The 27,957-nt window shown below is 49.2% G+C and overlaps 1 protein-coding gene across 1 annotated transcript; it reads left to right on the top strand.

Moving 5' to 3' along the window:
• The first annotated feature begins 524 nt into the window (after positions 1–524).
• LSM1 (LSM1 homolog, mRNA degradation associated) lies at positions 525–18,915 on the top strand. The gene is made up of 4 exons (XM_035139971.3): positions 525–1,743; positions 3,454–3,522; positions 15,421–15,536; positions 18,417–18,915. The coding sequence occupies exons 1-4, from the start codon at positions 1,533–1,535 to the stop codon at positions 18,585–18,587; spliced, it is 567 nt and encodes a 188-aa protein (XP_034995862.2). The 5' UTR covers positions 525–1,532; the 3' UTR covers positions 18,588–18,915.
• The last annotated feature ends 9,042 nt before the right edge of the window (positions 18,916–27,957 follow it).

The following is a 27,957-nucleotide window of genomic DNA, read 5'->3' on the forward strand; positions in this document are numbered from 1 at the left end:
TGAATATGCAACTTAATCCCACCTGCAAAATACGAAGCCTGAGTGAGTTTGTGGGGGGGAAGTAGGCGACCACTAGCAATGATGACAACTGTAGTCTGTGAAATCTTCTGCCATCATACAATATATGTTAGTCTTTGCTGCAAGAGACTAGCATGCCTATCCTGGAAAGAGTTATGATGCTAAGAGTGCTAATAATAATGCCAACACAACACAACTTTATTTGCCATCAGTATATGCAGTAATGTTGAGCTAAACCATTTACATAAATAAATGAAGACAAGCTCTCACACATACGTGCATATATAAAACCCATAAGCTAAACCACATCAACAGAGACAATACATGCCCTGTTTGAATGCACTTTTCAATGGTTTGTGTACAGTCCAGAAGACCTTGTTGAGCAGTACAGTGGAACCTCGGTTTATGAACACCTCGGTTTATGAATTTTCGGTTTATGAACGCCGCGGACCCATCTGGAATGGATTAATTCATTTTCCATTACTTTCAATGGGAAAGTTCGCTTCAGTTTATGAACGCTTCAGTTTAAGCTGTCTGGAACAGATTAATCCACTTTCCATTACTTTCAATCGGAAAGTTCGCTTCAGTTTATGAACGCTTCAGTTTATGAACAGACTTCCGGAACCAATTGTGTTCATAAACCGAGGTACCACTGTAAATATTGTCACACAATTAAAGGAATAAATTTTACAGATTAAACAAAGGGCTAAGATTGCAAGGCTTCAAATCTAGGCCCTCTTGGGCACAAGCCTAATTGAGGAGCAGGGGGTCTGTGTGTCTCCAGATGTTGCTGAGCTGCAGCTCCCACCATTTCCAATTCACTGACAGTGCTGGCTGGCGTTGATAAAAGGAGCCCAGCAACAGACACCTGTGATTGCAGTTTTAAACTGATCCTATCTTTGTTGCAGTGCACCCGCCTAGCGTGCAGACCTCGGAGAGGTGCAGTACTGTACTGACATTTGAGGGCCAGCTTTATACGAATTAGTTTTTGTTACAACTTTCTGATAATATTTTCATTTCTCCTACAAGACATGTTTTTGAAAACTGAGGTTACCAATATGAGGGGGGAAGGGGGTGCGAGCAGTTAGTCTTGCCTTGGGCGCAAAACAGCCTGGCACCGGCTCTGTGTGCACTGTATATGCACACGTGCTTGCTCAAAAGGAAGCCGCCGCTGGGTTTAGCTAGACCACGATGGGAGAACCGGCGACCCTCTCCGTATACAGTACTGTATATGCGTGTGCGTCAGGGGAGGCCTCCTTCTGAGTAAGCACGCATAGACTCGGGGCTGCCGCTTCGCGCTCAGCGGGCCCTATTTCGGGAGGAGCAAATAAGCCATTGCAAGGGTTGCCAGCGACCCACTTCCTCTCTTCTCGCTCGCTTCGGCTGCGTGCGCGCAGCTTCCCGCAGGCGGAGGTTCCGCAGCTCCGACTGCGCTCCAGCGGGGCCTTTCGGCCGCCGCGCGTCCCGCTTACTTAAGCCTGGGCCCGGCCTCGGCCAAGCCCCCTCCCTCCAGCATGCAGCCGCCCTCCAGCGAGAGCCGCCTCCTCCTCTCTCCCCGCCCCGCCGGAGCAGGCGCTTCCGGCCCGGGCGGGGACAGGGCGCGGGGAGGTTCCGCTTCTCCCAGGGCAGATGCTGCGGGCGGCGGCGGCGGCGGAGCATCCGCGGCGTCTGCGGGGAAGATGAACTACATGCCGGGCACCGCCAGCCTCATCCAGGACATCGACAGTGAGTACAGCGGCGCGACGGAGACGCCTGGGCGCCTTTCCTCCACCCGAGCCCGGCGCTCGGCGGCTCCTCCTCGGGAAGCCGTGCCAAGCGCCGCCCTTTCCTTCCCGACGCCGCCTCCTCTTCCCTCCTGGCTTTTCGCTTTCGTTATGCCCCCATTTCCCTTTCCCTTCTGCGACCCCTTTTTCCTTTCCCAAGGCTCCCCCCCCCCGGCTGCTTGGAAACAACAGAGGCTGCCTAATACATCTTTGCGCGCACGCTGCACCTTCGGAGCACATCCCTCCAGCTCCTAATGCCTCGAAGAATTCTGGGTACTGTAGTTCTCTAAGGGTCGCTGGGCGCTGTAATTAGGTGAGAGGGGCAAACTACAGCGCCCAGGATTCTTTGAGGGAAAGAATGTGATTCAGAGGTATAAGGCAGTAAGCCTTATCAGACTGGGTATCCTTTAACTGCAAACGCGTGTTTGGGGTCCAGTTTCAAGCCCCATGGGTGTTTGGCATTTGTCTGTCTCAGCAGACAATGGAGGAGTGTGCCTCTGGGGGTGAAGTCAAACCATTGGAGAGTTACAGCGCCTGCTGTGGCTGCAAAGATGTTTTGTTGCAGGTGGGGCAGATGAAGGCACCCCATTTAGCTGCTGCAGGGGGACCACGGCGCTTCTCTCTGCACTCCTCCCAGCAGTCATTCCTCCTCTGGTCAGGTGGTACCTCGGATCAGTCCGTGACTCACCAAGCCAAAGACCGGTGGTATAGTACACATGCAACCCCCCCAACTACGTTGGGTTAGTGTTGGCCACACTGGCTGGCAGCCGCTCTCAGGCTTCCAGGCTGGGAACATTCAAAGCCCTATGTAGAGATGCTGGGAGGATTCCTTTGGATCAGCCCATTCCCCCAAACATAGGAAGCTGCCTTATAGTCAGAGCAGAGTTTCTGTCAACTGATCCACAACTCCCCCCCCCCCATTATGCACCATTCTGCAAGGATGGGGAGGCTGTGGCCCTCCAGAAGTTGCTAGACTCCCAATTCCTATCGGCTGCACCCAGCATGGCCAATGGACAGGGACAATGGGAGCTGCAGTCCGACCACATCTGGAGGGCCACAGCTTCCACCACCCTGCCCTTTTGGATCACACTTCCAGCCCAGCACCTGGTTTTCCCCATAGCCAACTGGAGATCTTTAGGAAGGCCAAAGCAGGGCATACGGCTCTCCCACCTATGTTCCCCAACAACTGGCATTTCAGCATTTTCCGTGGGGAAAACTTCAGTAATCTAATAAGCAAACCTTTAGTTGGCGGAGTGGTAACACTGGCCGCCACTAACCTGCTTCTACTGCAGAGCTGAACTTGTGGGTGGTTCTTCTCGCAGCATATAGTCAAACTATGGAACTTGCTCCCCCAGGAGGCAGTGATGTCCACCAAGTAGGATGGCTTTAAAAGAGGGTTAGACAGATTCTTGGAGGTGAGGGCTACCAGTGGCTACTAGCCAGGATGGCTATGCTCTGCCTCCATAGTTGGAGATATTAATGCTTCCGATTACCAATTGCTGGAAGCCATGGGAGGGGAGGGAGCTCATGTTCTGCTCCCTGGTTTTCCACAGGCATCTCATTGGCCACTGTGAGAACAGGATGCTGGACTAGATGGGCCCTTGGCCTGATCCAGCAGCCTCTTACATTCTTATGTTCACTAATGAAGCTTTTCCTTTTTATTTTGCCCCAGAGAAACACTTGGTCCTCCTCCGGGACGGTCGAACGCTGATTGGATATTTACGCAGCATCGATCAGTTTGGTATGCCAATGTAAACTTACCTTTTTGGGTGCTACCCTGTTTCATTCCCCTTTGTATTTGTACTTGGCCATGACCAGGAATCCAGCAACAGAATATGCGTGTGTGTGTGGAGGGAGAACTTTGCATTATGATTTATGTGACTGTATTTATTAATTGCATTTATATGCCACCTTTTGCTTCCAAGGAACTCAAGGTGCCGTGCATGGATCTCCTCCTCACCATTTCACCCTCAAAGCAACCCTGTGAGGTAGGTTAGGATAAGAGATGGTGAGGGGCCCAAGGTCACCCAGTGAACTTCATGGCTGAGTGGGGGACTGCAGCAGTTGCTGCCCCCAAAGGGAGTGGCCATGGAATAGTTGTGAAGACCTGAGATACAAATCAAGAGGTCTCTGATCACACTCTCATCCTTTCCATGAACACATCAGGTTTGACTTAGGAGAACTCCATTCTTTCCTTAGCCCCATTTCCCATTGTCACATAAGGTCAAAGTAATCTCTTAGTGTTAACATTAAGCATAATAAGATGAAGGTGATGGTGATTTATACCCCACCCATCTGGCTGGGTTTCCTCAGCCACTCTGGAGAGCTTACAGCACTTTAAAAATTGTAAAACATTAGACATGAAAACTTTTCCAATACAGGGTTGCCTTCAGATGTCTTCTAAAAGTCAGATAGTTGTTTATTTCCTTGACATCTGATGGGAGGGCATTCCACAGGGAGGGCACCACTACCAAGAAGGCCCTCTGCCTAGCCTAGTTCACACATAGCAGTAAATTTCTGCTTATTAAACTGCAGTTTATTAAACCACAGCTTTGCGTTCTAGGCATGAACCTAGCTTAATTGGGGTTTGTTTACTGCCAACAATATGAAGCTGTGGTTTTCTTGACTGTTGCACCCCAAACATTCACCAAACTACCAAGGCATGGGATAAGAGCAGCTGGAAAACAAACTAAACTTTAGCAAAATGGGGTGGGGTTTGTTTGATCTTTTGTAGGGCAGCTCATGGTTTGTTAGAAAGTATTGGAGGGTTTTGACCAGGTGGCAGATGTGGTGATGGCTGCTTTCACTCACTTCTCGTGACACATTGCTTCCATCATTTGTGTAAGAAGTTTTGTGGAGTCTCCAGGAAGTGCTAAATAAAGATGGCAGATCGGACTCCGATCTAAGAGCAGGGGGCTGGGGAACTCTTCATTAGGTGGCCACATTCTCTCCTGAGCAACCTTCCAGGGGCCACCTGCTGGTGTGGCCAGAGGGAGAAGTGGGCATAATAGGGGATATGGCTTTGAGCAGTAGGCTAAATTTTAGCCCCACAAGTCAGGTTTCTACACACTTCCTCCCTCCAGGCTCCCACATCTCTCCTGCCATCCAGGCAAAGAAGCATTCTCATGGTTTGAGGACATATTCCAGCCAATAAAAGCACTCAGGGAAGGTGTAGGGTAAGACTGGGGAGGCGTGTGGCCTGGGGAAAACCCAAGGACCAAGTATAAAGGTCTGGAGGGCCACCTTTGGCCCCTGGACCCGAGGTTTCCCACCCCTGTCTTAAAAGCGTGCCCACACACTCAGATCTGCACCTGCACAGTTGAGATGGAGTTGGAGGTCAGACTGAGCAGCTGCTGTTTGTCCTCCCTCAACTAATTATGATCAATATGAAGCCTGGTGCTGCTTGTATGTGTATGCATACTTTTGGGAAAGAAAAAAGCCAGCTTTCTGCTTTCTGAACACCACATGAGGCCTGGGAGAGCATCCCCCCACCCCGATCAGATCAAGGTCAGGGAATCCTTGAACCTCATGTGGAGCCTTCAGCAGATATCAGATCTTTCCAAGGCTGGCTACAAGGTCAAACATGATTTTTTCATGCAAGGTTAAACAGGGTTTTGTTTTCCTATAGCCTGCCCCCCTTCCCAGGAAGTGAGCTTATCTTGTACCAGTGGCAGGGATGCCATCTTAAATTTCCCACAATGCTCTCAGAACAGTGCTGCGTTAAGTGCCCTGGGGCATTATGGGGGATTTAAGATGGCAGCTGCTTCCTGCTGCTTCCAGGAAAGCCTGAAGCCAAGAAAAGCCCACAACAGACATTGGTGTTGGTGGGTCCAGCTGAGGTGTTGAGGCCCTGGCAGCTAGTCAGAGCACAAGGGTTGCGCAAGGAACTAGAGGTGCCCAAAGTACCTCTAAAGCTTAGCAGGATGTTTGGGGGTTAGCTAGAATTCCGTGGTGGGGAGTCTGCTTGCATGAAGAATGTCCCAGGTTGAACCTCTGCTAGTTAGAGGGATCAAGCATTATGGAAGATGGCTGTGTGAAATCCTGGAGAGCTGGTTGCAGTCAGAAATGAGGCAGTCCTGTAGTCTGACTTGTTGCAGGGCAGCTCCCTCCTTGCATTTATTTTATTAGGTTTTCATTGCACTTACTGTTTTATCCCAACCTTTTCCCCAAGACATATGCGGTTAACCCCTCATTTAATCCCTGCAACAACCCTGTGAGGTAGTTCAGGCTGAGAGGCTCTGGCTGGCCGCAGGTGACCCAGTGAGCCCCATGGCTGCTGGGCAGGATTTGAATCCTGGTCTCCCAGCTCCTAGTCTGACACTTGAGTCACTATACCACACTGGACCCTGGGGACAAAAGTGCTGCAGCTATGGAGATCTCTATCAGCCTGCACCACTAGAGGGAGCCTTATGCTTAAAAAAGAGCCTTTGACTCAAGAAAAAAAAACCCAGGAGTCTCATTTTTAGATGAAATCCTTGTACAAGGCAGCCCTAAAATATCTGGGTAGGCCTTTTAAGAAGTGGGACCATGGAGAGAGTTGGGCCGCATCCAACTGAGTTTTGCTCAGAGTGGCTCCATTGAAGCTAACGGATCAAATCATTGGGTCTACTCTGAGCAGGACTGGCATTGTGCCCTTCTAAAAGCTTGACACAGTGCAGTTAAGATGCAATCCTCCTCTAGCTCTCTTCAGAAACTCCGCTGCAGCCCTTCCTTCCCTGTAAGGATGAAAGTTGGATTTTGAGAGTCAGCAGAATGGATGTTGGGTTCAGGGCTTTAAATCCCTGCTCTGCCACAAAGGCGACTGGTTGTCCTTGAGCAAGTCCGGCTCCATCTTCCTAAACTAACCCAGCCCTCATGGCGGTAAAATAATATTTTGCCCGCTTCCTTTCTCTGAAGGAAAGGTGAGGTAATAAGAGCCTTGCTGGATCAGCCATAGGTGAACTTCATCCAGAATCCTGTTCCTATGATCGCCAGTCTGATGCTTCCACGAAGCCCAGAAGCTCGGCTTGAAGGCAATAGCTCTTTCTCACGGAGTGCCTCCGGTTATTGGTGTTTAGAGTCATATTACCACCACATTCACAGCATACATTTATAAAGCCCTATGATACCGCTTTAAAGTCATAGCCTCCCCCAAAGAATTCTGGGAACTGTAGTTTGCTAACAGTACATAGAGATGTTCCCGTCACGTGGCAACGATTCTAGGGGTTTTGCAGTTGATCCCTCTTTCCAAGGAACTGGTAATTGTAGTTCTGTGAGGAGTGAATAGGGGTCTCCTAACAACTCGCAGGACCCTTTCTGTATTGGGTCCCCATCTTCTTTCCTCTGGGCCAGATAATTAGATCTCTTGCTAAGAACACAGTTGAATTCCTACTGAACAAGAGCCATTAGGTTCATGAAGAAATCATTACGATTACTCCTTGTTGATGGTTTTTTAGACCCTCTTTTCCACCATTATCCAGTGCTGCTCAGTTCAAAATACAAACTTTCGACCAGCACTGCAATTTAGAAATTGGGTTTTTTGAATGAACAAAGTTTGAACAGAATGTGCCTAGCTTTTAGTTAACGGAAACTAATTTACATGGAAATTCCTAATAGGATGAATCCTCCATACTCTTCTCAGTTACTTATAAACTAGGAACTACTTAGATCAGCTATAGGAAGGGTGGGATACAAATTGAAAAATATATAAAAATAGACTTGCAGTACACCCATAATTTTTGAATTATTGTATGATGATGCTAAGGGGTTTCTAAGGACAATTTATTACTGCATATGCTTTAGCAACTAGCTTTCTTGAATTGCCTCTGTTGGTGTTTAATAGGAGACGAAATGAGAGCAGGGCATTGGCAGCACTGGTGTAAAAAGTAAGGAGCTTCAAATGTGAAATGCCCCCTTTTGATTGGATTTGATTGATGATATTAACAGTGAAGATATAATAGAATCCCTCAGTACTAAATTGGAAGGGTTTAGTCTTAGTGTGTTGTCTTAATACTGGTTTCATGCAGCCTTGCTCATCATGCTATAAAATCAGATTAACCATGGGCAAATGTAATAGAACTAATAAGAGACATCATGTGTCATATTGTGCCAGTGAATCCTTTGGTTGTCTTGTTGGGTTATGTGGAACAACACATAGCTAAGGAATTCAAAGAACGGGTTTTGCATATAAGAACATGGGGGTGGCGTCATGACTTCAATAAAGCCATTGGAAGTCCCTGCAAAAGTAGACTATGGTGGACTTCACAAAACCAGCCAACTTGATTTTGATCAGAAATGTAGGGCGAATGAGGGGTGTTGTGGCGATCAATAGAGTTTTGGCAGGAAAAATCTCGAGGTTTGTGCCATCTTTATATTTATCATTTCACAATACAGGTTCTCTTTCTTTGTTAAAGAAACTTGTATCATTGAACTCATGCAAAGCCATAATAGATACCAGCTTTGGTAAGGTCTCTACTGCATCATGGTCATCATTTGCTCCTTTGGGGGTATTAGAATTTGCATACGGCTGTTTTCTGTCTACACTATGAAGAGCGCAACTGGGATTATGACATCTGGTTTAAAAACTTCCAGATCCAAAGGTTTGGTCCATTTTTCTTAATATCTACACCAGGCACCCCCAACCTGCGGCCCTCCAGATGTTTTTGCCTACAACTCCCATGATCCCTAGCTAACAGGACCAGTGGTCAGGGGTGATGGGAATTGTAGTCCAAAACATCTGGAGGGCCGAAGTTTGGGGATGCCTGATCTACACCATTGGTTTTCAACTAGTGGGTCCAGAGAACTCAGTACTGTGTCTCAGGTTGACCTAAGGTGGGCCATAACAGCAGCATTATCACCGCACAAATATATGGCAAAAGAAGTAAGAAATGAAGCTACTACTCACTGTCAGCAGCTCTCCAGAACTTTTTCAGCAAGTCTTTCCCAGCTCTGCCTGGGACCTATACCAGGAATATTGAACCTGGGACCTCTGTAGGTATCCCTGTATTTGGCCACCGAGCTACAGACCTTCCATGTGAAGGAGCTCCAGTTGAAATGGACCGCCTCATGATGTCCAGTCCTCCTCCTCCTCCTCCTCTTCCTCCTCCTCCTGGAACGAGGGCTTAATGCTTTCCCATTCTGTCCTGAAAGTGTTTAATTTTGAAGAAGGGCTGTAGCTCAGTGGCTCAGTGTGTACTTTGAACATAAAAGCTTCCAGATTCAATAATTGGCATCTCCAGGAAGAGTTGGGAAATAATCCTTAGACACTGGAGAGCTATGGCTTCCTGAAGATGAGCTGTCAGATCCAATGCAGCATCTAGTTTTTCAGAAAAGTTTTGAAATCTATGGGCCACTGTGTGCCAGATGAAGCTTTGTCCAAGGCACAGACACGAGCACAAGCTTCCTCTGTCCTTGCCTTACCTAATTTCTCTGCTGCTGGCTATTGCTCCGTGCCCCTTCTTTACTTGAAGACCTGCCACATTGCCAGAAAATACAAATATGCAAAAATCAAAATATTACAATACAGATATATGATAATTTGCCTAGGAAATTCTGTATAAAAATTTGCCTTTTCTAAGGGGAGAGTGCGGGGTTTGTTTTGTTTTGTTCCTGGGACAAAATACATGCCAGAATGTTTTACCTGTTAAAACCAAAGATTGCATTCAGCTAAGGCAGGGGCCAGCAAACTTTTTCAGCAGGGGGGAGGTCCACTGTCCCTCAGACCTTGTGGGGGGCCAGACTACATGTTTTTTTGGGGGGGGGAATGAATTCCCATGCCCCACAAATAACCCAGAGATACATTTTAAATAAAAGGACACATTCTACTCATGTAAAAACACACTGATTCCCAGACTGTCAATGAGCTGGATTTACAGGTGACACTCAGATAATTAGAATATCGTCAAAAAGTGCATTTATTTCAGTAACGAAACTTAAAAGGTGAAACCAATATATGAGATAGATGCATGACATGAAAATCAAGATATGTCAAGCCTTTATTTGTTGCAATTGTAATATATACTCGAGTATAAGCCTACTTTTTCAGCACCAAAAATGTGCTGAAAAAGCTGCCCTTGGTTATACTCGAGTGAGGCGGGCAGTGGTGGAGAAAGGCACAGGACCGGGGGTTCGGAGGAGTGCTGCGCTGCGACTCTCCGAACCCCCGTCCTATGCCTGCTCTATGCGAGGAAGCGGGGAGGGAGAAACGGCGAGGAATGGATCCTTCCTCACCGCTTCTCCCCCCACCCCGCCGCTGACAGCTGGGAAAGGCATAGGACGGTATTTATTTTTATTTTTGAAATTTAACAGTAGCTGCTACATTTCCCACCCTCGGCATATAATTGAGTCAACAAGTTTTCCCAGTTTTTTGAGGTAAAATTAGGTGCCTCGGCTTATATTCGGGTCGGCTTATACTTGAGTATATACGGTATTTGTCATTAGGCGGGTCAATTATAAATGGAATGTAATTAATGAAATGTAATAGCGTTGTTTATTTTTGTATTTTTGTAGCTATTTGTTTTATTACTGTGGAATTTCCAAAAGAAAGCCTTTGTAAAAATAAAAATAAAAAAGTTGCACTAGTGAAATAAATGCACTTTTCGACGATATTCTAATTTTTCCGAATTTCACCTTTAGAAGGCGATTGGGCCGGATCCGGCCCCTGGGCCATACCTTGCTTACCCATGAGCTAAGGCCTACTCTAGAGTACACCAGTTGAAATTAATGAACTTCAGTTAGTCATATCCATTAACTCCACTGGGTCTCCTCTGAGTAGGACTAGCATTGAATAGCGCACAAAAAACATTCAGCAGGCTCTTCTTTTATTGCTGTGAAAAGAAAGAAATTCAGGAGCTGGACTACTAATTTCTGTCCACAGCAGCAGGGCTGTGACATGGTCCTCGAAATAATCTCAGGCCAGGAACATCTTGAACACTTGAAATCTGAGTCTCTAAACACAGATGAGGGATCTGTGGTGGTCTAGAATACAACTCCCATCATCCCTGAGCACTGTCTTCTTGCTGGTTGTGGCTGATGGGAGTTGTAGTCCAACATCATCTGCAGGACCACAGATTCTCTGTCCCTGATCTAGAGGGTGCCCTAAGCCCTCAGAATGAGTCTCTGCGTGCCTGTAGCCAGGAACCAGCAGTCAACGTTCTTATCTGAATAATCTTCCACTTCACTTTACACGTTGGGAGCTTCTGGCTTTCTTCAAGATGAACTAGTTTGTAATTAAGGCCTCACTTGGCAAATAGTTGGGTTTTTAGTCATATGCAGCGCATAAGAACATTGCTCAGTAATTTTTAAAAGCCCTTGTAAACACTGAAGATAGTGTCAGGATGTACTCTGGCTGGCTAAAACCTCTTGAAAGCTGCCTAACACGTCCTCGTGATTTTTTGGTTCTTTAAAAAAAAATACTGTTGCCAGTTGTGACGTTAGAACTACAGGACTGAAATAGTTCTCTTCTCTGCACACTCCCCTCTCCCATCCCCAATCATTAAAAAAGCAACCACCATCTAGGCCATTGCTCTAGAACAGGCATGTCCAACAGGTAGATAGTGATCTACCAGTAGATCACTGGACATTGGTAGATCACTGGCTCCCCCCAAAGAAGCTCAACAACTTTGACTGCCCTAAAAAATGCGCAACATTTTAGCCCTTCCCCCCCCCCAAACAGGGCTTTCCTCCCACCTCAGAAAAGCTCAACAACTCTGACCTGAACCCCTTAAAAATGGGCCTTCCTACTTCCTAAAAAAAATCTCAACAACTTTGACCTGAACCCCTAAAAAACGGGGCTTTCCTCCTCCCTGAAAAAAAGCTTAACAACTTTGACCTGGAAACCCCCCCCCCAAAAAGGGGGTAGATCACTGCCAGTTTTTAACTCTGTGAGTAGATCGCAGTCTCTTCGGAGTTGGCCACCCCTGCTCTAGAACAGGCATCCCCAAACTTCGGCCCTCCAGATGTTTTGGACTACAATTCCCATCACCCCTGACCATTGGTCCTGTTAGCTAGGGATCATGGGAGTTGTAGGCCAAAACATCTGGAGGGCCGCAGTTTGGGGGTGCCTGCTCTAGAATAAGCAGTATGAAATGGCTTCTTGTGGCATCTTCCTGGTTCTGTGTTGTTCGTCACCATAGAATAGAATGTTTGATAAGATGTGCTTCCCTCCCTTGGCTTCTCTTAAAGCCTTCTCAAGAAAATTGTGGCTGGCTGCTGGCTTACTTGCATTTTTCCCTTGGAAGAGCTGGACATTGTTATTCTGTTATCGTGCATTTTTAGTCCTCTTGCTCTTATGACTGTTTTTAATTTTTAATTATTATTTAGCTTGATTTTTGTATTTGCAAGCTGTTCGACAGTGGAGCTTGCTGCCAAGGAGTGTGGTGGAGTCTCCTTCTTTGGAGGTCTTTAAGAGAGTGAAGTCAAATGGGCCTTAGAAAGCACTGCTAATAACAAAGCCAGTGGAAGTGATGATATTCCAGCTGAACTATTTAAAATTTTAAAAGATGATGCTGTTAAGGTGCTACACCCAATATGCCAGCAAGTTTGGAAAACTCAGCAATGGCCAGAGGATTGGAGAAGATCAGTCTACATCCCAATTCCAAAGAAGGGCAGTGCCAAAGAATGCTCCAACTACCGCACAATTGCGCTCATTTCACACGCTAGCAAGGTTATGCTTAAAATTATACAAGGCAGGCTTAGGCAGTATGTGGACCGAGAACTCCCAGAAGTGCAAGCTGGATTTCGAAAGGGCAGAGGAACCAGAGACCAAATAGCAAACATGCGCTGGATTATGGAGAAAGCTAGAGAGTTCCAGAAAAACGTCTACTTCTGCTTCATTGACTATGCAAAAGCCTTTGACTGTGTCGACCACAGCAAACTATGGCAAGTTCTTAAAGAAATGGGAGTGCCTGATCACCTCATCTGTCTCCTGAGAAATCTCTATGTGGGACAAGAAGCTACAGTTAGAACTGGATATGGAACAACTGATTGGTTCAAAATTGGGAAAGGAGTACGACAAGGTTGTATATTGTCTCCCTGCTTATTTAACTTATATGCAGAATTCATCATGCGAAAGGCTGGACTAGATGAATCCCAAGCAGGAATTAAGATTGCCGGAAGAAATATCAACAACCTCAGATATGCAGATGACACAACCTTGATGGCAGAAAGTGAGGAGGAATTAAAGAACCTTTTAATGAGGGTGAAAGAGGAGAGCGCAAAATATGGTCTGAAGCTCAACATCAAAAAAACCAAGATCATGGCCACTGGTCCCATCACCTCCTGGCAAATAGAAGGGGAAGAAATGGAGGCAGTGAGAGATTTTACTTTCTTGGGCTCCTTGATCACTGCAGATGGTGACAGCAGTCACGAAATTAAAAGACGCATGCTTCTTGGGAGAAAAGCAATGACAAACCTAGACAGCATCTTAAAAAGCAGAGACATCACCTTGCCGACAAAGGTCCGTATAGTTAAAGCTATGGTTTTCCCAGTAGTGATGTATGGAAGTGAGAGCTGGACCATAAAGAAGGCTGATCGCCGAAGAATTGATGCTTTTGAATTATGGTGCTGGAGGAGACTCTTGAGAGTCCCATGGACTGCTAGAAGATCAAACCTATCAATTCTTAAGGAAATCAGCCCTGAGTGCTCCCTGGAAGGACAGATCGTGAAGCTGAGGCTCCAATACTTTGGCCACCTCATGAGAAGAGAAGAATCCTTGGAAAAGACCCTGATGTTGGGAAAGATTGAGGGCACTAGGAGAAGGGGACGACAGAGGACAAGATGGTTGGACAGTGTTCTCGAAGCTACGAACATGAGTTTGACCAAACTACGGGAGGCAGTGCAAGACAGGAGTGCCTGGCGTGCTATGGTCCATGGGGTCACGAAGAGTCGGACACGACTAAACGACTAAACAACAAACAACAAGCAGAGGCTTGACTGTCAGGAATGCTTTGATGGTGTTTCCTGCTTGGCAGGGGGTTGGACTGGATGGCCCTTGTGGTCTCTTCCAACTCTATGCTCACAAATATTACTGGCCTGCTAAGAGGCTAGCATCCTACAAATCCCTTCTTCCTTTGTATGGTAAAGGTAAAAGGAAAGGACCCCTGGGCACTTCAGTCCAGTCAGACGACTATGGGGTTGTGGCACTCATCTCACTTCAGGCCAAGGGAGCTGGCATTTATCTGCACACAGCTTTCTGGGTCATGTGGCTAGCACGACTCAACCGCTTCTGGCGCAATGGAACACCATGACGGAAACCAGAGCGCACAGAAATGCCATTTACCTTCCCGCTGCCGCAGTACCTATTTATCTACTTGCACCGGTGTGCTTTCGAACTGCTAGGTTGGCAGGAGCTGGGACAGAGCAACGGGAGCTCACTCCGTCGTGGGGATTCAAACCACTGACCTTCCGATCGGCAAGCCCAAGAGGCTCAGTGGTTTAGACCACAGCGCCACCCACTCCCGCCACCATGTTGGAAGCTGCCTTATACAGTTAGGTCCCTCTACCTTGGCATTGTCTATGCTTAGTGGCAGTCTGGGAATTGAGACAGGGGTGCTAGAAGCCTGGATTAGCGGGCTATCATGGGCTAGGCTTTATTTGGGTTGCTTTGTGGTGTTACCCCCTCGCTTAATTTCCTTCCCCTTCTGCAGCTTATCTGCATCTGTTTTTGGTTGGGGCAAGGACCTGCCGTGCCTGTTCTTCGCAAAGTGCCACGTACATAGGTGAAACCAACATCACTTCAGTATGTTCACTTCCCAACACACATGTAGTGACAGTAAAATTCAAACCCCATATATCTTCCACCCCAGTTTTGAAGCTGCCCAAAGCAAGATGGCCTTTACTTATGGTTGTCCTGTAAATTGTCTGGTAACCTTGGAAGGAAAACAGGCATCTCCTTCAGGTCACCAGGCCTGAGAGCTTTTGGGGAACCATATGGGGGTTCCTTCATGCGGTTGATGTTAACTTCACAAATGACTGAGATTGATGGGTGTATTAAGAACAGAGAGTGTCGTTGCTCTTCCCATAGGCATCTGGTTAGTCAACATGATCCTGGGTGAGATAGGCCTTTGGTGGGATCTAGGAGGGCTCTATATATTTTATTTGGTTTCCGACTTGCATGGGACTTTGGCATATGAACATGGCATTACTCCTTGATTGTGTGGCCTTTGGCTCATCTTGCCTAGTACTCTATCCTGTGGTCTCTTGCAGGAGCCTTTCCAGTTAGAGCAGGCATGTCAAACCTGCGGCCCTCCAGATGTCTTGGACTACAATTCCCATCTTCCCCAACCACTGGTCCTACTAGCTAGGGATCATGGGAGTTGTAGGCCAAAACATCTGGAGGGCCGCAGGTTTGACATGCCTGAGTTAGAGGGTGTGTGAAGGAGGACAGGGGTGGAACCTGGGACCTTCTGCATGCAAACTACGGCCCTCTCAGAGCACTCACAAGACTGCTGGCAATCGCTGCCAGAACATGAGGGGGTTATGTCTTTTGGTTCTGGTGCCATTCCACGCCAGGGGCATTTTGAGAGAAGATGGTTCTTAGAAGCTTGGATCATATTGGAGGCTGATAGCTGCACATTCGGTTTTCAATGCCTGCATTGCCACACATTTCAGTCTGATTTTCCATCTCCATTCCTCTCTCTCTGTCTCTCCCTGAACCTTGTAGCAAACCTGGTGTTGCACCAGACAGTGGAGCGCATTCATGTGGGCAAAAAGTACGGTGACATCCCTCGGGGCATCTTTGTGGTGAGAGGCGAGAACGTCGTACTTCTGGGAGAAATTGTAAGTAAACCCTGTCGCATAGACTTCCTTTGGGGCTTAATGGGCAGCGGTTTCTTCTGCCGTGCTCAGTTTTGTCAGTGGAGAAAGGCTTGCCCTAAATGTCATTGCTTCTTCTCGTGCAGCCCTGCAGTTAAACACTAGCCTAGCAAGTGATTATGAATAAATTGGGATCCGAACTTGCAAATGATGCTAACCAAATTAATAGAGAACTGGTAATTATATAATTGTTTATACTGTGTTGGTTATGTAAAGTGCTTTATTAATGTCAATCTTATGTTAGTTTGCATCATTTGGAGGTTCAGGTTACAGTTTGTTCTCAATTCCTTCCCTTGGTTTGTTAGAAGTTCCTTCTTTTACGATAAGCACTAGCCTGGTAGCCACAAGGAATTGCATGCAGGCAAGTGAGTAGGCTTGTAGAAGAAGGAGAAAGTCCTTTGTGCTCTGCATAGAAACCAAGCAGTTTCTGCATAGAAGCCCCCTTTTCCGCACCAAAACTGAAATTCAGTTCTCTATCCCTCCTCTGCCATTCACCAGAAAGACCTGTGTGTGTTGGCAGGTTAGTAACTTTAGTAGGCTTACTTGTAAGGCTGTTCTAATACTGAGACTAGGTGATCCCGTGCAAGCAAAAGAGGGCCACTTAAAAGGATGGTAGTTTATGAATGCCTGTGATATATGGGCTTCCAGGACCTTCCAAATGCTGGAGATGAGCATAAGCCACACCTACACAATATTTTAACAGTGTTTTGATGCCATTTTGACAGTTATGGCTTCCCTCAAAAGGGAACTGTAGCCTTTTAAGGGTCCTGAGGATTGTTAGGAAGACCCCTATTCCCCTCGCAGAGCTACAGTTCCCAGAATTCCCTGGTTGATTGTTAAACCATTCTGGAAATGGTAGCTCTGTGAGGGAAATAGGATTCTCCTAACAAAACTCTCCTCTCCTCTCAGCACTTAAGAAACTACAATTCCCAGGCTTCTGTGGGGGAAGGTATGGCTGTTAAAGTGGTATAATGATTTAAATGTATGGTGCAGATATGGCCCAAATAGGGGGATATAGTTCTAGGCTAGCCATCTCTCTGGTAATGTTAGTTTTGTAGATGCATGAAATTATTTTAAAGTGTGGAAATGCATTCCGGTTATGAGTTGCACAAGACACAGGATTGCAACCACCCTGTGAAGTAGGCCTGATTCAAAAGCCTTGTCTGATGGGATACATCACATTCTCAAATCTCAGAGCCCTGATCCCATCTGCAACCGAGGCCATATGCCATAGGCACTTTTCACACAAGTTTTAGATGGTCTTGCATTTTTTTCTGGATGAGGGATAACCAAATCATGTGATCATTGCATCCATTCATTTTGGAAGGCTCTTTTCTGCTTCGCCTTAACCACTGTGATGAATGATATTCCCCCTGTTTAAGGGGGGGGGGCTTGTAATTGCTTGCTCTTCTGACAGCACAGAGACTTGTCAATTGTAGTTCATCTCAACAGACAAAGGGCAAAGTTTGGAGTGGCAAGGAGCCATGAGGTTCTTACCTTTCTTTACCTCCCCCCTGGGACTTTTGCATTAAGCATAATAGAAGGCCCTATTTTTTGAATTCTTGCACTATTTTTGGTACCTTGAAACAAATCGAGGCCTTTTATTCAAACCATGCAGATTGCTTGCATTCAGTCTCTATCTGCTATGTTATCCTGGTGGAGAGCAGCTTGGTGTTTGGACTCCCTTATAACCCGTCAATTCCATTGCTAAACTGAAAGATTATATCCTGTTTTTTTTGGGGGGGGGGGCGGCACACAACTTGATACCTCTTGGGTACATGGCTCCCTCAGACACCCCTTGGGGCCCACAAAGACCCCCCTCCTCCATCTCATTTTTAAGGGGAGTTGGTCTGTTTGGGTTGGTGTGTGTGTGTGTGTGTGTGTGTGTGTGTGTGTGTGTGTGTAAAATTTTCATTTGATTTGGGATGTAGGACAGATTTCTTACCCCATTTATAGGTTGGCCCATGAGACAACTAGCCATTTTCTCTCCGCGCCCCCCCCCCAATATCATGCATTGCTAAACTGTCATCTGTTGTTGTATCTTGGTTGTAGCAGGAGCAACAAAAACACCTTGGACAGCTTACATAGTCATTTATTTATTTATTTAGTGTATAAACCCCCCTCCTCTGCCCAGTGTTTAAAAAGAGCTGTTGCAAACAGCTATTATCCATCATGGCTCAATAAAGCCATCCTCAGAGCGAGTATATCTCTGTGGACCAGATACTGGAGACGTCCCTTGCCTTCATCTTCTGCTTTTGATCACTTGGTTGGCAGGTGGCTGGCAGCTTTGGAGGGCACAGTGTTGGCATCAATGGCCCCTTCCTGTGAGTAATTAGCCAGGCATCTCATTGCAGTTCGACTTTGTCCTTTCCATGGAAATGAAAAATCTTCTCCAGGCATTTTACCATTCTCTATACCAGGGGAAGGGAAGCCTTTTCCAGCCCACAAGCTACATTGCTAGTGGCCAGAGGCAAAAGTGGCCAGAACAAATCATGTACATTTGGCCTTTGTACAGTGGGCAGCCCTTTCTTTCTTCCAGCCAGGCAAGCAAGAGGGATTGTCAGAGTTCAAAGGCACATTCCAGCCAGGGAGAAACACTAAGTCAGGATGTGAAACAAAGCTGATGAGCAGTGTTGCCTGCAGGGAGTTCCTAGGGCTAGGTGTTGAGGTCTCGGGGTCCACATCCAGCCCCTTGGGCCTGAGCTTTGCCGTTCCTGCTGTGTGCAGGATTTTACGCTGCTGAAAGTGGGGTGGAAAAACTTTAACTCTCCTCTCCTTAACGTAAAGAAGGTGGCGTGGATTGACAAATTTGAGTGGCGGTTGACCCTTCCTTTTCTTTTGCAGGACCTGGAGAAGGAAAGTGACACCCCTTTGCAGCAAGTGTCGATTGAGGAGATCCTGGAAGTGCAGCGAATAGAGCAGCAGGCCAAGCAGGAGTCGGAGAAGCTGAAAGTGCAAGCGCTCAAGGAGCGGGGCCTCTCCATTCCACGGGCTGATACACTAGATGAATACTAGGCATTCAGTCCAGACAATCGCAGCTGCCCCAAAGATTGAATTACCATTTAGGCCCCCTCGCAATATGCATTTCACCACCAACACATCCCCCCCCTTTCCCTGCACCCTGAGTGCGAAACACAAATTAATCATGGTTTCTCGTTGTTGCCGAAGACCTGAAAAGATCCCAGTGTTACGTAATCCAATGTGATGGAGCAGCTTCAACAATCCTGGCTAGGGATGAAACATTTTTATATATAGTTTTCTTTCTTTTCTTTTTCCTTTTGTGACTTTGGAGGAGGTGGAATTAAGCCTCCCCTGATATGTAAATAAAAACTGACTCTGCGAACCCGGGTCTTGCTTAGGCTAGAACCCTTTGAGAGTTTTGTGCGTCAACTCCCCGAAGTGCTTTTCTCTAAAAGTGTAAAGCGAATTCAGTGAAGGTACCTTTGCCTCTTAAAAACTGGGCTGGTGGAGATTTTGGTGCCTGAATTGGAGGCAGGTGCATGGAAAATCTGTGCCCTTCCAGAGGTTGGTAACTTGTGTTCAGAAGCTTGGGACTTAGAAATAAGAACCTGGACTCAGGCTATGTTTGTTACATTTATTTTAGAGTCCTTTCCTCTCTCACAGTTCCATATGGTGGAGTTCTCTGTGCATCCTGGGGTGGACAAGTCCAAGCTTAACCCAGAGCATTCTGGGAATCCTGGTCTGGATCAAGCAATGGATCCTCCCATAGACATTGCAATGGCCTATGACTCCTACCATCCCAGACAGTTGAGCCCTGGCTAGGGCTGATGGGAATCGCAGTACGGAAAGACATCTGGAGGACTCGACTATAGGTTCCCCATCCCCGCTTTAAAGATGTCCGTCTTGTCAGTTGGGACTGAGCAGGCTTAATAACAGGCAACTAAGTGAATCTGTAGGGACCCAGGTGGCACTGTGGGTTAAACCACTGAGCCTAGGGCTGCTGATCAGAAGGTCGGCGGTTCGAATCCCTGTGACGGGGTGAGCTCCCGTTGCTCGGTCCCAGCTCCTGCCAACCTAGCAGTTCGAAAGCACGTCAAAATGCAAGTAGATAAATAGGAAGGTACAGCGGGAAGGTAAACGGCGTTTCCATGTGCTGCTCTGGTTTGCCAGAAGTGGCTTTGTCATGCTGGCCATATGACCTGGAAGCTATACGACGGCTCCCTCGGCCAATAATGCGAGATGAGCGCGCAACCCCAGAGTCGGTCACGACTGGACCTAATGGTCAGGGGTCCCTTTACCTTTACCTAAGTGAATCTGTATTAATTCCCAGTGATTGGTATTGGCATTGATCTTTGTGGAGTGTTGGTTGAGATAGATAAATGCCTTCTATTCCTCTATGTGCATCATACAGAGCATATCTACAAGAGCCCTTCTGGGCTGTGTTCTCCAATATGCAATTATAATCATTCAGAGGGGGAAAGTGGGGTCACTCTTCCTGGGCCAGCCTCCCATTGCCCCACTGTGAGCATCTCACATGCTTTAAGGATAAATGTAGCAGCAAGCAACCAAACGCTAAACCACATAGGGTGCCTAATGCTTTACAACAGGCTTCCCGCTTTAGAAGTTGCCTTCAAAACATGTGACAGGCTCACAGGCCAGGTAACAGGAGGGTGTCCCAAGAAGCATGTCCTTGTTCTCTCCCTGTGCACAATTTTTGCTACCTAAGGGGGGATATATTATTATTATTTACCTTTTGTACACTGCTTTTCCATACGAATGTACTCGAAGCAGCTCAAAACGCCAACAAAAATGCAATCTGTACCTCATTGCAATAAGAGTCTAATCATTTGGAAACAAAGCGTTCCATCTAAAAGTGGTTCTAGTACAGATGCAGACTGGAAAAAGACCTCTCCTTAAAAGACTTGTTAGAAGAGGAACATCATCAGTAGGTGATGCTTGTTCTTTCCCACTTCGCAATTATGTGCCGCCTGTGTGCTCCCAAAGTGGCTTACGAAAGATACTTCATTTCATACTTATCCTTGTTTATTTAACTAATTTATAAATAGCTTCGCAGCCTGAGGTCATCAACAAGATAGAAAATTCCCACAACTGTGGAAAATTCCCACAACCCTTTCTACAAACTAAGAACCATTCCTACAAATGTGCAGTTAGTATTTCAGAAATTATTGGGTCATATCTCTGGGAAAGCCTTCTGAAAACCAAACCCTCTTCAGTATTGTCTAAGCATCATGGCACAAAGAGCCTGTCTAATTTCAGCTGGTCGTTGAATTTGAGAGGGCTGGAGCTGCAACACTAAGAGCCTGATTTCTTGGGGCATGCAGTATTCTTGGCTGTGCCCCATCTGAGGAGCACAGTTGCTGGGCAGGCAGGCATAGGGCAAGGCAGCCCCTTAGCTATCCTGGGCCCAAGTTGTTTGGGGCTTTAAATGCTAGACGCAAAACATGCTCAGAGCAGCCCATGCTGCTCTCTCAGCATGGTGTTGGAAAAGCCCAGCCAACAACCTAGCTGCTGTGTTCTGCACAGGCTACAGATTCTGGGAAGAGCCTAAGGCAGGGTTCCCAAGCATCATTCTAGTGGACCACATTGTGTCTCCGGAGTCTATGACATTTGAATGCTAAGACAGCATATACAAAATAAGCAATAAAAACACAAAAAATCGTGCAGCATCCATGTGGATTACAATTGCTACCCTTTTTGTTTGTTGGCACCTGTCTCAAGAGACAATGGAGTGTGCCTCCAAGGGTGAAGTCAAACCATTGATTCCATTAGCAGCACCAACGTGACCTTCCATGACACAAGCCTGGGTAGTGTGTATGGAGGTCCTAGGCTGCCCAAACAAGACCCCTCCTCTTGGCCTCACAGATGTGGTCCAAAGGAAAGCAGAGCAATATGTTTGGCACCACCATGGCTGCAGGAGTGGCTGGAAGGAGGAGTACAAGGCACCATCCAACCAATGTGTAGGGTTCACCCCTTTGATTTTCCTTCTGAAGATGTCCTGCAAGGCAGTGGAGGTTTAGGAACCGTGTTTTCCTTCTACATGGGCTGCCTTCCCAAGTTGATGAGCCCCATCTGCCCCTCACAATTGCTTCAACAGGCAATTAATCAAGACACCATTTTTAAGTGTTCTCTGGGCAGTGTGGGGAGGGGGGACAACTGACCTTAAGGAAGACCCACATAGAGCACATTTCACTAATCTAATCTGGAAGTTGCCAGAACATTCCACCTCAATCATCTACCGTGTTTCCCCTTTTTTAATACGTAGTCATAAAGTAAGCCATGGCAGGGTTTTTATGCATTCGTGAAATATAAGACATACCCCGAAAATAAGACGTACCTTCTTGCTTTCCTTTAGAGCCTCGAGAGGCTTGAAACCAGTTGGGAGGGGGTGCATGAATTGAGCGCGTCACCAGGCGAGCCACGCTGGGAGCCTTCCCGCTCTTCCCAGGACTTTTTTTCCACTTGGCCCGAGCGCCCGGACGGGAAAACCCCTCGGCGTCGGGAGCCCTGCTGGCCCCTTCCGCGCCGCCGCAATGTTGTGGTATGGCCCGAAGCAGAGCGGCGGCGGGTGACAGGCAGCGGCAGGAGCCGCGCCGCCGAAACGTTCTGGGGCCACATGGCCCGAAGGAGAGCGGCGGCGGGTGACAGGCGGCGGGAGGAGCCGCGCCGCCGAAACGTTCTGGGGCCGCATGGCCCGAAGGAGAGCGACGGCGGGTGACAGGCGGCGGGAGGAGCCGTGCCGCCGAAACGTTCTGGGGCTGCATGGCCCGAAGGAGAGCGGCGGCGGGTGACAGGCGGCGGCAGGAGCCGCGCCGCCGAAACGTTCTGGGGCCGCATGGCCCAAGGCAGAGCGGCAGCGGGAGGAAGCGGGAAGTAAAGGGCAGAGCCGGGCAAAAGAGCTCGACACTTGCATGTTGGTTTGCCCTGGTTCCCGCAGACCCCTTTCCAGCAGAAAAATGGCAGGGGCAACCGTGGTGGTGACAGCATTAACGGCGCCAGGAGGAGGCGGTGGATGCAGTCCAAGGCAAGGCGCTGCTCCGCTCGCCGCCTGGCTCAGCTTGTTGCTGCGGTCGGCTTGTGTGAGTGGGTTTCTCGTGTCTGGGTCAGCGCGCCTGAAAGGGAAGGAGGGGAGCCAAGGAGGGAGAAAGCAGGGCGGGAGAAAAGCCTTTCCTCTTTCCTGCCTTCATTTGTAGCGCTGCTTTCTTAAAGCAGTGTACAGTTCTTACTAGTCGTAAGGAGGTACTTACAGTAATAATAATAAAAAGACACCACCACCACCCCGAAAATAAGCCATAGGCTTATTTTCTTGAGTAAAATTAATATAAGACGGTGTCTTAAAATGTGGGAAACACGGTATATAGTATTGAAGCTAAGCAGATTTTGGTCTGGTCAGTGACAGGATGGGAGACTGCTTGTGGACCCAAAGTATGCAGCTTTGAGTTTCCTAATGGCAGAGAGATTGGGTATAGAAATACTAAGGAATCTGTCCCCACGGAGCTTCTATTCTTTTATAAACATTTGATATGGTTCTGTCACAGTGGCCGGAGAGGACTACTTCAGAGTAACGACGCTACGCAGCTCTGCATTTTATTCTTTTATTGGTGCTGCGTATTTACAGTGCTCAAGTCATTGCTATTTACACGGAGCGATGTTGTCAGTCGGTTTCAGAACCTCCTAATGGCTTTTGGCGCGTCTTTCTCCAACACAAAAGCTTTGGCAGACCCATCCTCTTGCCCCTCCTCTTCCTGCGTAATTCTGGAGTTGGGGGGATGGGTCTTCCCCCCTTACTTGCCCCTTCCTGTCCCACCTGGGACCCTGGCTCCTCTACCTTGCCTGAGCCTCGGACACGACTTCCTGCTTCCCCACTGGAATCGGAACTCTCCCTGCTTTCCCCTTTGCTCGGGGACGGGCTTGAACTCAGGAGGGGAGGGACTTCGCGATATCCCCTGTCCCTCACATCCACCCCCCTCCCAAGCTCTCCTTCACCCCTCCCCAGGCCCCCTCCATGTGTCGGTGACGACTGGAAGCCTAAAAACTCGGTGCTCTCCGAGCCCGTTGGTGTGAACACCTCCCCCCAGTCCTGCGAGCCCCCCCCTTCCGCCTGGGAGGACGGGAATCCCAAAAAGTCCGTGGCGTCAGAGCTGGTGGGGGTAAAAATGTTTTGCCAATCTGCTCCTTCCTCTGACTGGGTGGATCTTGGCGACACCCATACCTCATCCTCTGGTTCCTCAAACTCCGCTTCCCAGCGCCATGGGGAGCTGCTCTCCCGTGCCTCCTCCTCCTCCCCCTCCCTTTCCCTGTGCCAGGGCTTGGGTCTGTGGGGAAAGAGGGCGTGAAATTCTTCCACCAAGAATTCCTCCTGTATCTGAGTGGCGGGGACCCATTCATTCTGGGACGGTGGAGCATCCTCCCATGCCATGAGGTACTCCAGGCCCCCCACCCCCCACCTTGAATCCAGGATGGCCGTGGCCTCATTGAGTTGCTCCGTGCCTTCCCTCTCCCCCCCTCCCTCGGGGGTTTGTTCGCTGTCTCGGAGCCTGCTGCTTTCCCTGTACGGCGACAGCAGCGATCTATGAAACACTGGATGCACCCTCATGTCCTCTGGCAGTGCCAGCCTGTATGCCACCGGGTTGACCTGTTGCGTGACCGTGAAGGGGCCCAGCCATTTGGGTGCCAGCTTTTTGCACCTCCCCCTGGTGGGAAGGCCCTCCGAGGACAACCACACCTTGTCCCCCACCCTGATGACCTCCCCTTGTCGCCTGTGGCGATCTGCCCCCTTTTTGTACGCTTCCTTGGCCCTCTCCAAGTGTTCTCTGAGCTGCTGGTGCACCGTCTCCAGTTCCTCTGCCCAATCCTCAGCCTGTGGGCCCTCCTCCTCCTCCTCCCCCTCCCTTTCTGGGAAAGATCTGAGGTCGCGCCCGTAATTGGCCTTAAAGGGCGACACCCCTGTGGAGACGTGCACTGCATTGTTGTAGGCAAATTCTGCTAGTGGCAGGCGATCCACCCAGTCCGTTTGCCGCTGGCTGACGTAGCATCTCAGGTACTGCTGCAGAATGGCGTTGACCCTCTCCGCTTGTCCGTTGGTCTGCGGGTGTCTAGCCGTCGACAAGCTGACCTCCACCTGCAGGAGGTTCATGAGCCGCCGCCAGAACCTGGAAACAAATTGGCGGCCACGATCCGAAATAACCCTTAAAGGTAATCCATGCAGTCTGAAAACGTGATCAACAAACAGTTTGGCTGTCTCTTCTGCCGAGACTGCCCTGGCACACGGTATAAAGTGACACATTTTGGACATGAGGTCCACCACCACCAACACTGCAGTCTTACCCCTGGACGAAGGCAGATCTGTGATGAAGTCCATGGACACCACTTCCCACGGCCTGTGTGGTGTGGCTAAGGGCTCCAGCAACCCTGGTGGCGCTGCTCTGACCACCTTCGCCCGCTGGCAGGTGTTACAGCCCCTTACATAGTCTCGAACATCTTCCCTCACCCCTGGCCACCAGAAGTGTCTCATGACTAGGTGAGTGGTCTTGTCCCTTCCAAAATGCCCCGCTGTTGGGTTGTCGTGCATCTGCTTGAGGACCGTACGTCGAAGCTGGTTGGTGGGTAGGTACAGCGCACCCTTGTAGAAAAGCAGCCCTCTGCGTTCTGCAAAGTCTTTTGCCTGCTCCCTCCCCCCTCTCAGTTCTCTGAAGATGCGGTTGGCAAATTCATCCGCTGCCGTCAGTGCTGTGAGTTCTGCCTCGCTCACCACTGCTGCTCCGCAGGACCATGCCGACGGGGGGAAAATGTGCCTTGGGGCTGGTGGCGCCTCCTCCTCCATGTACTCTGGCTTGCGGGAGAGGGCATCCGCCCTGACATTCTGCTCTCCCGGGATGTAATGTATGGAGAAGTTGAAGTTCGAGAAGAACTCTGCCCACCGTATCTGCCGCTGGTTGAGCACCCTGGCAGTTCTCCAGAACTCCAGGTTCTTGTGGTCTGTGCACACCTGGATGGGGTGCTTGGCGCCCACCAGGAAGTGTCTCCAGTGCTGGAACGCCGCGTGGATCGCAAGAAGTTCCCGATCAAAAACTGTGTAGTTTCGCTCGGGCTGGGTCAACTTCCTGGAGAAGAAGGCACAGGGTCTCCACTCTCTGTTGGCGTCCAGTTGCAACAAAATGGCGCCCACAGCCTTATCCGAGGCATCTGTCTCAATGCGTAGGGGCGCGTCCTGAACCACGTGGAACAGGTTCTGGTCTGAGGCGAACACCCTCTTGAGGCTTTCGAACGCTGCTTGCGCCTCTGGTGTCCACCTGAACTTCTGCTTGCCTCTCAGGCAGTCAGTGATGGGAGCCGTAACTCGAGAGAAGTTCTTGATGAACTTCCTGTAGAAGTTGGCAAAGCCTAGTAGGCGTTGGGCATCTTTGCGCGTCCTGGGGCTGTGCCAGTCCAGGATGGTCTGCACCTTGTCCTTGTCCATCGCTAGCCCCTTGTCTGACAGCTTGTAGCCCAGGAAGTCCACCTCCTTGGTGTGAAACTTGCACTTCTCCAGCTTCACATACAGGTGGTTCTCCGTCAGGCGCTGTAACACCTCCCTGACGTCCTTCACGTGCTGCACTGGGTCGTTGGAGTAAATAAGGATGTCATCCAGAAAGACCAAGCATTTCCTGAAGAGTAGGGACCCCAGGACGTGGTGCATGAAGGCCTGGAAGCATGCTGAGCCCCCTTGCAACCCGAAGGGCATCACCAGATATTCAAAAGAGCCCAGAGGCGTGAACATCGTGGTTTTCCACTCATCGCCCTCCCGGATCCTGATCAAGTTGTACGCCCCCCTCAGGTCTAGCTTGGTGAAAATCTTGCCCCTGCGTGCCGCTGTCAGGAGATCATCCACTCTGGGCATGGGGAAAGCCACTGGCTCTGTCACCGAATTCAGCCGTCTAAAATCCACCACAAGACGGCGCTGTTGCGTGTCCTTCTTGTCCACCCAGAAGACCGGGCTGCCCCCTGCTGCCTTGCTTTCTCTGATGAACCCCCGCTTGAGGTTCTTGTCGATGAAAGCGCGCAGATCCTCCAGTTCCTGGTCTGACATGGCGTACAGCTTGGCTGGGGGTATAGTTGCCCCTGGCACCAGGTTGATCTGGCAGTCAAAAGGCCTGTGTGGGGGCAGGTGGTCGGACTCCGCTTCGCTGAAGACCTCCTGCAGGTCCCAGTATGGTTTGGGTATCGCCTCACCCCCTTTGACGTGCATGGTGGCCACCGTGGCTATCGGAGGCCCCTCCCCTGGTTGGTGCTGCCTGCAATGTTCCAGGCAAAAGTCCGATCCAAAAGTGATGCATCTCTGATGCCAACTTATGGAGGGGTCGTGGCGCGCCAACCAGCTCATGCCCAAAACGATTGGGGGGTCTGAGATGGTGGTGACGTTGAATGCCAGTGTCTCTGAGTGCCTTCCAACCGTCATTCTCATGGGGGGGGTTTGATGAGTGATGGCCCCTCCCAGCAGCTCTCTGCCGTCAATGGTTGCCACGTGCAGAGGAAAATCCAGCTGCAGAAGCTGGATCTGGTGCTCTTCTGCAAAGTTCCTCGAGAAGAAGTTCGCTGACGCCCCACTGTCAATTAAGGCGAGGACTGTCAGGGGATAGCCATTTGGGAGCGTGAGCGTCACTTCTAGAACCACTCCTGCTCTGGGAGGGGTGGGCTGGCTCTGCTCCTCTCTGTGCGGGTGGGTGGGCTGGGGCTGTTGTCTGCTGACTGTGCCTGGCTGCCGCCCCTTGTCTCCTGCAGCCAGGCTTTCCCGTTTCCCTGCTGTGGTGCTGCGTCAGTGGGGGAGGGCACAACCGTTCCCGCCTTTCCTTGCCACTCCCTGCGATGTGGGCAGTCTCTGACGAGATGCTGGGGGGAGTTGCAGAGAAAGCAATTCCCACCCCTTCCTTCCTTTCGCCTTGGCGCCGCTGGGGTTTGAAAAGCCCGCGCGCGCGCGCTATCAATCTGCATGGGTTCCTGGTCCTGACTGGCCCCAGGCGTGGCTTGAAAGGGTTGTTGAGGGAGTGGCTTCTCTTGCGACCGTGGGAACCAAGCCCGCTTTGCGCGCGTTGCTTGCTTGTCGCTCCACCTGGATTCCTGCCTCACCCCCACCGCCAGAGCCGCTTTGCTCAGTTGATCCATATTACTGGGCTTTGGACCTCTCGAGAGCTCATCCTTCACCTCCTCATGCAACCCCAAGTAGAACGCCGCTTGCATTGGGGCCGACTGCAGATCCCACCCCAATCTGTGCACCAGCATGGTGAATTTCGCCCAATACGCGCGAACTGTCATATTTCCTTGGCGTAAATTATGAAGTTCCTCCTTAGTCTGGTCCATATGACTATCTGACGAATACATCGTTTTCAAACCTTCTAGAAATAGTTTGACATTCTTCATGCAAGGATTC

Source organism: Zootoca vivipara, chromosome 14, assembly GCF_965207765.1.
Source record: "Zootoca vivipara chromosome 14, rZooViv2.hap1.1, whole genome shotgun sequence".
In the NCBI taxonomy this organism is placed as follows: Eukaryota; Metazoa; Chordata; class Lepidosauria; order Squamata; family Lacertidae; genus Zootoca; species Zootoca vivipara.